Source organism: Macaca nemestrina, chromosome 3, assembly GCF_043159975.1.
Source record: "Macaca nemestrina isolate mMacNem1 chromosome 3, mMacNem.hap1, whole genome shotgun sequence".
Classification (NCBI taxonomy): Eukaryota; Metazoa; Chordata; class Mammalia; order Primates; family Cercopithecidae; genus Macaca; species Macaca nemestrina.
In genome coordinates, this window is record NC_092127.1 from 43,241,063 (window position 1) to 43,253,164 (window position 12,102).

At 35.5% G+C, this 12,102-nt stretch overlaps 1 protein-coding gene across 4 annotated transcripts in view; it reads left to right on the forward strand.

Annotated features, from left to right (window-relative positions):
* LOC105463432 (solute carrier family 10 member 7) overlaps nt 1–12,102 on the forward strand; it is a 257,442-nt gene that overhangs the window by 7,817 nt on the left and 237,523 nt on the right. For all 4 annotated transcript variants that reach the window (XM_071092956.1, XM_011710508.2, XM_011710512.3 and 1 more), the window contains exons 3-4: nt 4,376–4,512; nt 10,098–10,173. In XM_071092956.1, coding sequence (XP_070949057.1) covers nt 4,376–4,512; nt 10,098–10,173 — 213 coding nt within the window. The remainder of the gene's footprint in view (nt 1–4,375; nt 4,513–10,097; nt 10,174–12,102) is intronic.

Below are 12,102 nucleotides of genomic sequence, written 5' to 3' on the forward strand. Positions count from 1 at the left end.
ACTTTAGACTTATGCTGTTTGTTTCAAGCCCAGAGCTATGAGCCTGACTCTCAGCAAATGAATGAAATGGTCAGATAAAGGGTTACAAGAGAAATCGGTGTCTAATGAAAATATTTCTGTGTCCCAATCAGAGCCCTGGTTTTAAGCAATGCTTGATGCTGTCAGTGAGACTCTGGTACAATCAGTACATGATGTGGAGTGTCTTCTTAAGTTTATTTTAATGAATTTTGACCTATATTACATGTGAATAAACAAACTATGATGCAGAGCCAACTTTTTGATTATTCATGATGGCACTTATTTGACTATGTGGCCCAAAATTCTACATGGGTATGTATGAAATAATAACTATTTTAGGATTTACAGGGTTTACTTGCTTGTTCTTTTCTGTTATTATCTTGTTTTATCTTTATGGTTGTATGAAGAAGATATGTAAAAATATATGACTCTGGGATTTTGTGAAAGTCTTGAAAATCTTTCTTAGAAGCACTTCCCTATTGTTAAGAGGCCCCTTATGAGCCAACATGGTTGGTTGTTGTGACTCATTTTGCTCGGTTCTTTACAGTATCATCATCCCGATGCAGTGGCAATTTCTAATTGTCATTTATTAGGTCGGCAGTATTTTCTAAGCACATTTTAGTTTTTATAACTTGTTTCTTTTGTAATAAAAGTGGTATTTACTTATTGTAGAAAGATTAGAAAGATTAAAAATAACTACTATTAACTATTAACATCCATTTTTTAGTCCTTTTTAAAAAATATGTTTTATATGCATAATATTTTAAAAATAAAATTGTATGGGAATGTAAGTATGTTTATACCCATATTGTGGACCCATACACATATACACATGTAATCTTACCCTATTCTTTTCATGTAACATTATCTACTTTTAACATAATTTAATATTATTTAAATTTTCTTTCTATATTATAACAAAAATGTTTATTTTATTTACTTTTATGAACATATGATTTATTCACATAGTTCAGAATTAAAAGGTATAAAGATATGTGTAAGTCTTTTTTTTTCACTCTTCCACCAACTATCCAGTTTTCTTCTCTGGAGACAGACAATGTTAACAATTTCTGTGTACCTTTCCAGAGATATTCCATGTGAAACATACACATGTGTATTCTACCCCCCTACAGATTGTATTTCATACTGTTTGGCACCTTAACTTATTTTACTTAAAAAACGTATCTTGTACATTGTTTCATCTAAACACATAAAGAACCCCATTTTTTTTGTACACCAAATAGTATTCTGTTGTATGGTTGTGTCATGATGTTTTTTTGTTGTCCTCTATTGATGAACATTTAGTTAATTTACAAGGTTTTGCTATTACAAACATGTTGCAAAGGATAACCTAAAAATATATTATTTCCTATATTTGGAAACATATGTGAAGGATAAATTCCTAGAAGTGGAATTGCTAGGTCAAATGATATATGTAGTTTAAGTTGTAACAGATATTCCAAGTACCTAGAATGGTACCAGGTGCTCAGTAAGTATTACTTAAATGAAGGAATGAATTGCCAGGTTGTGCTCTCTATAGGTTATGCCAATTTATACACCTATTGATAAAGTAGGGGAGAGATTCTGTACACCTGCATTCTCATCAACAGGGTATTTAATAGCTCATAACACTCCAATTAGATTTTAACTTTTTAAATGATTCTCCTATTTTTGGACATTTGTTTCCAGATTTTGCTCTAATAAATAACATTGTGATGATCAATTTTGTGTATAAATATTTACAATCACTTTTTATATCTTTAGGATAAATTCCTAGTCATAAAATTCTGGGGTCCAAGAATATGAATTATATAGTCCTTGATATGTATTACCACATTAATTTTCAGAAAAGTTATGCCATTTTTAATTCCTATCAGAAGTATATGCAGTCTGGGCATGGTGGCTCATGCCTGTAATCCCAGCACTTGGGGAGGCTGAGGCGGGTGGATCACCTGAGGTCAGGAGTTCCAGACAAGCCTGGGTAACATGGCAAAACCCTATCTCTACTCAAAATACAAAAATTAGCCGGGCGTGGTGGTGGGTGCCTGTAATCCCAGCTACTTGGGAGGTGGAGGCAGGAGAATCGCTTGAACTCAGGAGGCAGTGGTTGCAGTGAGCCGAGATCGCACCACTGCACTCCAGTCTGGATGACAAGAGCGAAACTCCGTCTCAAAAAAAGAAAAGAAAAAAAAAAGTATATGCAAAAATGCCTTAGTGTATTCTGGCTAATCATTTCATTATGGTATTTTAAAAAATAAAAATACTAATATTTGTTTAGTGTTTACCAAATGCCTCTGAGTATATTTAAATGAGATTTGGCTTCAAGGCTGTTGAGAATGAATACTCTGAAACTGCTGGTGCTCAAGTTTTCTCTGGAGTGGAGCTCTAAGAATTCTGATTCACTGTAAGGATGGCTTGCTTTCTCTTAGGTCTGATCCCAGGACCTAATGTGACTTCTGGTAGGCTGAGTGTTTTCTAGTGGTCCTAAATTAGATTGCCAGAAATTCTTTAGATGTCATTTAGGGATGTCTTGTGACCTAACAGGAAGCAACTGCTGTGTGGATCTCCACACAGGGAGATAGACAGTGGGAAGTGATGAGACTAATCTCAGAATGTGGTGATGAGCGAATTAGTCTGCATTAACGTACTGTTGATTAAATTGATAAACTTTGGCTAATGTCTCTGAGGCTGAGGATCTCTTGAACATCTTACCTGAACAAAGGGGCCATTGCAGTTCTATACTTACAACCAGTGACTGTCTGGCATAGTTGAATATGCTTTAATGATCACTTGCTTGTTTTAAAGGACTATAGTTTTTCTAGCACTTTCCAATTTTATTTTAGTTTTCCATTTTGTTTTTATTTCAACACAATATAAACTCAAATGCAAATATTGTTAGTTTATATCTATTTGAATCCCAGAGGTTAACTAATTATCCTTTTTTTAGGTGTCAAACTCGTAACGTGTGCCTGGTTTGTTATGTTTAATGTGCATTTTTTTCTCCTCTTGGGGTAGCATTGGGAGAAGCAGGCATGGGTTTGCTAGCATGCGAGAAAATTTAATTCTGATATTCACCATATAGTAACTCTCAACTTAAATTTCTTCATCGGTAAAACATCGGTAAAAACATCAGATAATAGTATTTACTTAATTAGGTTCTTGTGAGGATTAAGTGAGATAACATGTAAAGTGACAAGCTCAGATTATGGCATAAAGCTGGTATTCTGTTAATGTTAACAAAGAATCTAGTGTAGATTGTGGAAGAAAATGCCATTTGGAATTAGAGACTATCATTGAGGGAAATGTTTTTTAAAGTATTAATTTGTAGATTCAGTAACATCTTGCCAAATCAAGGACTTAAAGCCTTGGTGCAACGCATAGAGGTTAATTACTGTATTTGGTTGAAATGTGATAGATGTTATTAAGGTTTTTTTGAAAATATTTATTATTTTATATAGGTAAACATACATGTATGTTGTTCAACAATCCCCAAATCTATGCTAGTATAAAGTATAGTTGGCTTAGTCCTGGTCCAGAATTTTACACATCTGATTTGTTAGGGCTTATTGTGTATTGTAAAGAAATTAGAAAAGAATAGTTAATCGAGACCATCCTGGCTAACACGGTGAAACCCCGTCTCTACTAAAAAAAATACAAAAACTAGCCGGGCGAGGTGGCGGGCGCTTGTAGTCCCAGCTACACGGGAGGCTGAGGCAGGAGAATGGCGTGAACCCGGGAGGCGGAGCTTGCAGTGAGCTGAGATCCGGCCACTGCACCCCAGCCCGGGAGACAGAGCGAGACTCCATCTCAAAAAAAAAAAAAAAAAAAAAAAAAAAAGAAATTTTAGGCCGGGCACGGTGGCTCATGCCTGTAATTCCAGCACTTTGGGAGGCCAAGGGCGGCGAATCATGAGGTCAGGAGACTGAGACCATCCTGCCCAACATGGTGAAACCCCGTCCTACTAAAAATACAAAAATTAGGGGGGGGCCTGGTGGTGGCGGGCACCTGTAGTTCAAACTACTCAGGAGACTCAGGCGGGAGAATTCCTTGAACCCGGGAGGTAGAGGTTGCAGTGAGCCAAGATCTTGCCACTGCAATCTAGCCTGGGCAACGAGCAAAAACTCTGTCTCAAAAAAAAAAAAAAAAAAAAAAAGAAATTTTAAACAAAAATACTTTATAACCTTCGTAAGTAACTTTTTTCTCTTGCATTGTCTCATGTGCATTTACTTATAGATAAAAATTTTAGCTATGAAAAAACTCGAAATTAAAAACTAACTCGTGATGTTATTTTAGTAGCGATCTCCTTTCAGGAATAGTTTTCTTACCTTTGTTTATTTTGTTTCCTTAATTTTTCCAGGAGCTGACCAGTGCTTTGGTGCATCTAAAACTGCATCTTTTTATTCAGATCTTTACACTTGCATTCTTCCCAGCAACAATATGGCTTTTTCTTCAGCTTTTATCAATCACACCCATCAACGAATGGCTTTTAAAAGGGTATGTTTAAATCTTTAAAAGTGGGTCCACTTTTAATGGGGCATCTCTAGAGACATTATTGTTTCTATGGCAACTATATACAAAAGGGCTTGTGTGCTATCTTAAAAGGAAGTAAAAACACATCTTTGTTTTCCTTTAAAACAATAGTATTTCATCAAGGAAGTTCATCAAATAACAGAATCTTAAGATACACCCTCATGCTTCATCCTGAGGTTTTAGGATGAGCACTTTTCTGAGAATTTTAAAGAGTGGTCTTGGAAAAAAAATGAGAAGGACTAGCAGATGTAAGATCTGTATGCCAGTCAATTGGATGTCAATTAATTAGAAAATAGCGGAGTATAAGGTGTGTTTTAGAAATGTATAAGAAAGAAAAAAATACCTATATATGGGACAAACGTTACCTTTTCATTGTTTTATGTTTGATATAATACTTGAACTTAGAGCCTGAAGATTGAATTCTGACCATATCTCTAACATACTATGTGACTTTGAGCAAAGTTTTAAAATAGTTTTTAATGTCAATTTCCCTATCTAGAAAGGAGGATAATCATACTTTTACTGCTTATTTACCAATGATGTTGGGGATATCAATTGAAATTACTTATTCATTGATTCAAGTTATTTATTTAGCTTCTACTTTGTTTCAGGAGTTATTATAAATATTGGAGAAACAACAGTGAAATGCCCATTAGTTTTGCATGTTGGGGAGTCTCAGGGGGTGTGGTATCAATAAACAAGTAAGTAGATGAGCAAGATAGAGATAAATGATGTAAAAAGAACAAAACAGTGAGATAATGTGAAAGTGGTTGGGTGGGCAGGCTGGTGATTAATTTAGATTTCAGAGTTCTGGGGGCAGAATGTTCTAGGGAAAGGAAACAGAATGTACAAAGGCTCTAGGACAGGATCAAGCCTGTTGTTTTCCAGTCAGTAAAGCAGCCAGGAAGGCCAGAGCCTGGTGATGTAGAGGAAAAATACCATGTCCTAACAGTAGAAAAGTAGGCAGGAGTGCGCTATATAGAGCCTTATAGGCCATGGGACAGTGTTCGGATTTTATTCTGAGTGCTATAGGAAGCTATTGGAGGGATTGGAATGAGGGAGTGATGAGGCCTGATTTATATTTGCAAATGATTCTTCTGATTGCTATGCGGAAAAGAGATAGTAGAGGGGCCTGAGAGAAATCAACTCAGAGAGTAGTGGTGAGGTAGCAGTTCAACAGAGAGAAATGAATGTGTGCCAGATAGATTTTACAGTAGAACTTTCATTGGTGATGGGTAAGGAGGATATAGAAAGAGGACAGAGGAACCAAGGTTTTAGGTTGGAACCACTGGGTAATTGGTAGCATCACTTACTTAAGAGGGGAAAACTAGGTTAGGAGGCATGGTGGAAATCAAGAGTGCCATTTTGGCCAGATTTAGTTTGAGAGAATGACCATCAAATTTCACCAAAAAGTGTAAAATGCCACATAAATATGATGACATCATTTTAGAGCAACAATGTATTATGCATATCAATAACCAACAGCTACTGAATATCTACCATGTGTAGGCCACTCAAGGAATACAAAGATATTTACTCATTTTTGTTGTCTTCTGGGAACTTCCAACCTAGTTGGTTATATAGGATATATATATATATATATATATATATACACACACACACACACACACACACCTCCTAGTAATCACCAAAATGCGACACCATGTGATTTTTCAGATGAGTGGTGTAATCAGTTAAAGAATAAGCAGTTCAGCAAAGGTTGGGTACTCTTGGATTTCAAAAATGAGGCATTAATGAGATACAAAGATAAAATGTTTCCATAGGGTTGGCTTGCAGAAGGCCTGAATTACTGGGCTGAGGAGTTTGCATTTGAAGCTATAGATGATGGAGAGAGAGCTGTTAAAAATGCTAAACAAGCACATAACAACATGTTTAAAAGTGGCTACGAAGGAAGATTAATTGGACAGCTTGCAATCTCAATATGCTAAATAAAACAAACAATTCTGACTTCAAGATGTTGAACTTAAAGGAATATACACTTACCGTAATTCACTTAGAGAAAGCTCTTCCTGGCTTAGTGTTTTTTCCCTTCACCTCCCTAATTTGAAAGTACATACTTAGTATATTAACTTGAAGGGGTTGCAGAATCATGTTTAAGTTGTTGAAATAAAGATATTCTGAGCACATACTCCTTACCTTGCATAGTAAAGGGACAGAGTAAAGTAGAGGGAACATTGAACAGGCCTTTTTAAGTGTCCAGATTGGCTGAGAAGCATCTGGACAGGGATGATGGTGGCAGTAGTCATGGAGGAAACTGGAAAGTTAGTTGTGACAGATTGATTTTTTTTTTTTTTTTTTTTTTGAGACAGAGTCTCATTCTGTTGCCAGGCTGGAGTGCAGTGGCGTGATCTTGGCTCACTGCAACCTCTGCCTCCTGGATTCCAGTGATTCTCCTGCCTCAGCCTCCTGAGTAGCTGGGATTACAGGTGCCCGCCACCGTGCCCAGTTAATTTTTGTATTTTTAGTAGAGATGGGGTTTCACCCTGTTGGCCAGGATGGTTTCAATCTCTTCATCTCGTGATCTGCCCGCCTCGGCCTCCCAAAGTGCTGGGATTAAAGGTGTGAGCCACCGCGCCCAGCCACAGATTGATTTTTGAGGAGCAAGTAGAGTCACATATAACTTCAAAGTTTCAAACTGGATCATTAGGGAAAAAACTGGTCCCATTGACCAAAAATATACGTAGATTCAGAGGGGAAGTTTATTTTTTAGAAAATATATGAATTCATTCTGGAGATCTGTTGTACAGCATGGTGACTGTAGTTAATAACGTATACTAGAAAATTGCCAAGAGAGTAGATGTATATGTTAATTAGTTTGATTGTGGTAATAATTTCGCAGTGTATACCTATGTCAAAACATCATGTTGTATGCCATAAATTTTATAATATTTGCTTGTCAATTATACCTCAATAAATTTGGGAAACAAATATATAAATACAACATTAGACGTGCTTAGTTTAAAGTGGCAGTCATAGGCAGCTACAAATTTGGGAATTGTAGTTAGGGCTAAAAAAAAAAAAAAAAAAAAAAACCACCAGAATGACTGGTTTAAAAGACAGAAACTAAATTTGAATGAACTACAACAGTAACCATGAAAATATTAGAGTGCCCTGAGAAGAAGGTAAGCAGAATGAATATGAGGAAAAAGATACTAGATTTGGTGATTTGGAGATTACTGGTTACTTTAAGGTTATTATTACTATTAGAGGGGGAAGAAATCTCCTTTCGGAGAAGTAAAGAGAGAATGGTCTGTGGGGCCATGGAGGCAGGCAGTCTTTAAAGGTCAAAAGTGAGTCACAATGAGAAAAGTGGGATTGTATCTTGAGGAGGCAGCACCACTCATTTCACTCATTTTGCTATTAGTTATCTACATTTGTGCATTGACTCTTCTGCCTCCTTGAACGCAGGAATAATGTTTTTATTTCTTTTTAAAAATTCTTTCTTGTAGGATTTTACCCATAGAAGATATATGTATTCAGTATATAGTTGGCAAATTTTGTCTTTTATTTATTTATTTTTGAGATGGCATCTCGCTCTGCTGCCCAGCTGGAGTGCAGTGGCGCGATCTTGGCTCACTGCAACCTCCGCCTCCTGGGTTCAAGCAAAATTTTTGTCTTTTTAAAGCTATGAGAATTCTGCTTTTTTGCATATAGAAGGGAAGGGGCTGGAAGAGGAGGGATGAAAAAGCTAGAAAGATTGAAAATGCATGAGAGGATCTGTCCTAGTATTGGGGGTAGGGGAGACAGAAGGCAGAGAGGCTGAGGTGGGAGGCCTAGATAAGTCTGTGACCCATAAAAGTTTTACCCCAGATAGGTGGCTTTGTGAGTTTGGAAAGTTACTTAACTTCTTTCTTCACTTCAGTTTTCTGTAAAATGGGAATAATAATAACAACTTATCTTAAATATAACTTTTGAGAAATAAATGAGATAGTATGTAAAGTGTTTAGAATAGTGTCTACTACAAATGGTAAATGCTCAGTATTAGTGACGATGATAACAGACTCTAAGAAAGACTCAGAAATTGGAATTCATAATAGGGTAGACCACTCTAGTAGCTCTTGGTAAAACAGATCTGGAAAGAAGACCATATTGAATGGAACTGAGTTGGAAATTCCAGTTTTCTTATGCTTCAATCAAAATGAGTTTAAACATTATTTTTCATATTTCGGACCTAATGTAAATCTATTGCATAAATTTTAGATAATATATTCTTACAAAAATGAATAAAAATATAGTTGACCCTTGAACACTGTGAAGCTTAGAGGTGCCAACCCCCATGCAGTTGAAAATCCACATATAACTTTTGACTCCCCAAAAACTTAACTACTGGTAGCCTAACCATTGACTGGAAGCCTTACCTATAATATAAAGAGTCAATTAACATATACTTTATATATTACATGTATTACATATTCTTACAATTAAGCTACAGAAAAGAAACATATTAAGAAAATTATAAGGAAGAAAAAATATATTTACTATTCATTAAGTAGAAATGGATCATTATATAGGCCTTCATTTTTGTCATCTTCACATTGAGTAGGCTGAAGAAGAGGAAGAAGTCTTGCTGTCTCAGGCGTAGCAGAGGCAGAAGAAATTCTTGTATAAGTGGGGCCCTCACAGTTCAAATCCATGTTGTTAAATGGTCAACTGTAACCTTTAATCATACCCATTCAAAATCTAAGTCAGATACTCTGTGTCCTCTATGCCCTGTGTGAACTTTCCACTTAGGCCAGATACCTGTTCTCCCCAGAAGATATATTCTATGTGGATTTTGAGTAATTAAAAAAATTTATAGTACTTAAGTTTATTACTCATAGTTTCATTTGCTTGTTATGCAGTTTATTTTCTGTCCTAAACTAAGAAAATAGACCTGTCATGATCTTGGGTGTGTGCACTTAATTTAATAAAAACCAAATTGAGAATAGATACTAGAATTTACTACAGAGTCTGAATGCAAAAGTGTATGATTGTGTCATGCCTGTTTCTGTAATGTTATTACAACATTAAAATGTCTTTTATGAGATGAAGGTTTGAAAACTACTCTTCTATAGAAAGAAATCCAAAGATACAAGCTTGTGTCTTGTCAAGTATTTTGAACTTTGGAAGTGGTTTTGAAGATTTAGAGACTTCCTACAAACAAAATGTAGGGAAAATATTTTTCACTTTACCTAAAAATAAGCTAAGACTATATACACTTACCAAATGATTAGCCATTTTGGTTATCTTTCAATGACTGAACTCACTATACCTTGACTGCTTTTTGAATTGTATAATAAGAGCTTAAATAGCTTAAAATAGACTCACTCAAGCCTATGGAATAGCATAAGAGATTAGAACCCATACATTTGCAGCACCTTGTAAGCCATATTGCCTTGTGCAGACTTGTCTAAATTCAACAGGGCATGTGCATCAATAAATATGCCCTTATTTTCATTTGCTCAGCCTTGCTATTTTAGAATGAATGTGGTGACAGCTGTCTATGATTTAAAAAATTATTTATAGTTGGATTTTCTTTTCTTTTTCAGTTTGCAGACAGTAGGTTGCATGCCTCCGCCTGTGTCTTCTGCAGTGATTTTAACCAAGGCAGTTGGTGGAAATGAGGTGAGTCATGGGGCTACCTTATTTAAACATAAGTGCATGCTGTGCTTTTATTTCAAAATTGTACCATAGTTTTGAACATGAAGGGTTGATGTTGCAGAAAACTCCTAGCCATAACAGCTTGTGAAAGAAGGAGGTGTACTTACATACTAGCATGATGCTAAAATTGATCATGATGGATGGAATTTAGGATTTCAAAGAGAAGAGCAAGGGAAATGAGTGAAATAGAGATAGTGATTTTTCTTCTACCTCAGTGGAAATTGGGAGACAAAGGACAGAGAAGACCTGGGAAAGGCATTTTTCATCCAAGATTCACAGCCTGAGGACATCCAATATGGCTATTCCTTATTTCCAAAAAAATTGTTAACAAACTAAATTGATGGGGAAAAGTTCAATATGTTTAATGACAAGTGAAGATGATATAAAAAGAAGAAATTAGGCTAGGTTTATTAGATGAATTCAAAGAGATTATTCAACTGCTAGGGGACTATGGCACAATAATTGTATTTGTATATTGGGGTAGCAATTGTCCAATGCAGAAGCTACTTATAGGGGGTTCTTCCCTGGTTGAAAGGCCTTATGACTTATACTGAGGGACATTCATTTGTGATAGCTTATTTCTCCTTTTCTACTTATATTCTCTCATTCAGAAAAAAAATGCTATTGAAGGAGGGAAGATAATGGGTTTCCACTTCAGTTCATTCTTAGGATTCTGCTTTCAACATCGATTTTCATTTTCATCCACTTTCTGTTTTCCAAAAATATTGAGTACCTGCTATATTGAAAACAGGTTTATGGAAGTATCATTGACATATAACAAACTGTATAAACATAAACAGTTTAATGCTTTGACATATGTGTATACTTGTGAGACCACCAACACAATCAAGATAGTGAACATATCCATATCCATATATACACACTCAAAGAGTTTCCTGAGTCCCATTGACATTCCTTCCTTCTGCCCTTCTCAACACCCCCTTCCCCAGGCAACCACTGATCTGCTCTCTGTCACTGTAGATTAGTTTGTGTTTTTTAGAGTTTTATGCGATGGAATTATACAGTTTGTGCTCTTTTTTTAAAAAAATCTTTTCTAGCTTTTTTTACTAAGCATACATATTTTGTAATTCATCTATGTTGTGTTCATTAATAATTCAGTGCCTTTTTTGCTGAGGAGTAGTATTTTATACAGATATGCTACAAATTGTTTATCCATTCACCTGTTGATGGAAATTTGGGCAGTTTCTAATTTTTGGCTATGAGCATTTCTGTAGAAATCTTAAGTTTATATATAATATACCCCCATTTCCTTGGAAATATCCAGGAGTGGAATGGGTATATCATCTGGTAGGTGTAAGTTTTAGTACCTTTTAATCAAGGAAGAATCATCTATAAATAGTTATAAGCCTCCTATAAATAGCTTCTGATGTAGACTATTTCTCTTAATATACAAACACTCTTCTTTTACTACATATGTATGTTTAACTTTTAAATAAATCACCAAACTATTTTTTAAAGTGGTCATACAGTTTTACATTCCAACCAGTAGCGAATGAGAGTTCCAGTGTTCTACATCCTAGTCAACATTTGGTACTGTATTTTCAGTCTTTTTAATTTTTGCCATTCTAATATGGTGTAATGATATCTCATTGTGGTTCTAATTTAATTTGTATTCCCAGTGATACTGAGTATCTCTTCATGTGTTGATTTGCTATTCATATGTCTTCTTTAGTGAAATGTCTATTAACTCTCTTGCTCATTTTTTAAAAAATTGGGTGGTTTGCTTACTTATTGATGAGCATTAAGAGTTCTGTATATTCTGGGTATGTCTCTTTCATCAGATATTTGCTTTGTCAATATTTTTTTCCTAGTCTGTGACTTGTCTTATTATTTTTCACCAGTGTCTTTTGAAGAACAGAATGGTAGTGGAGA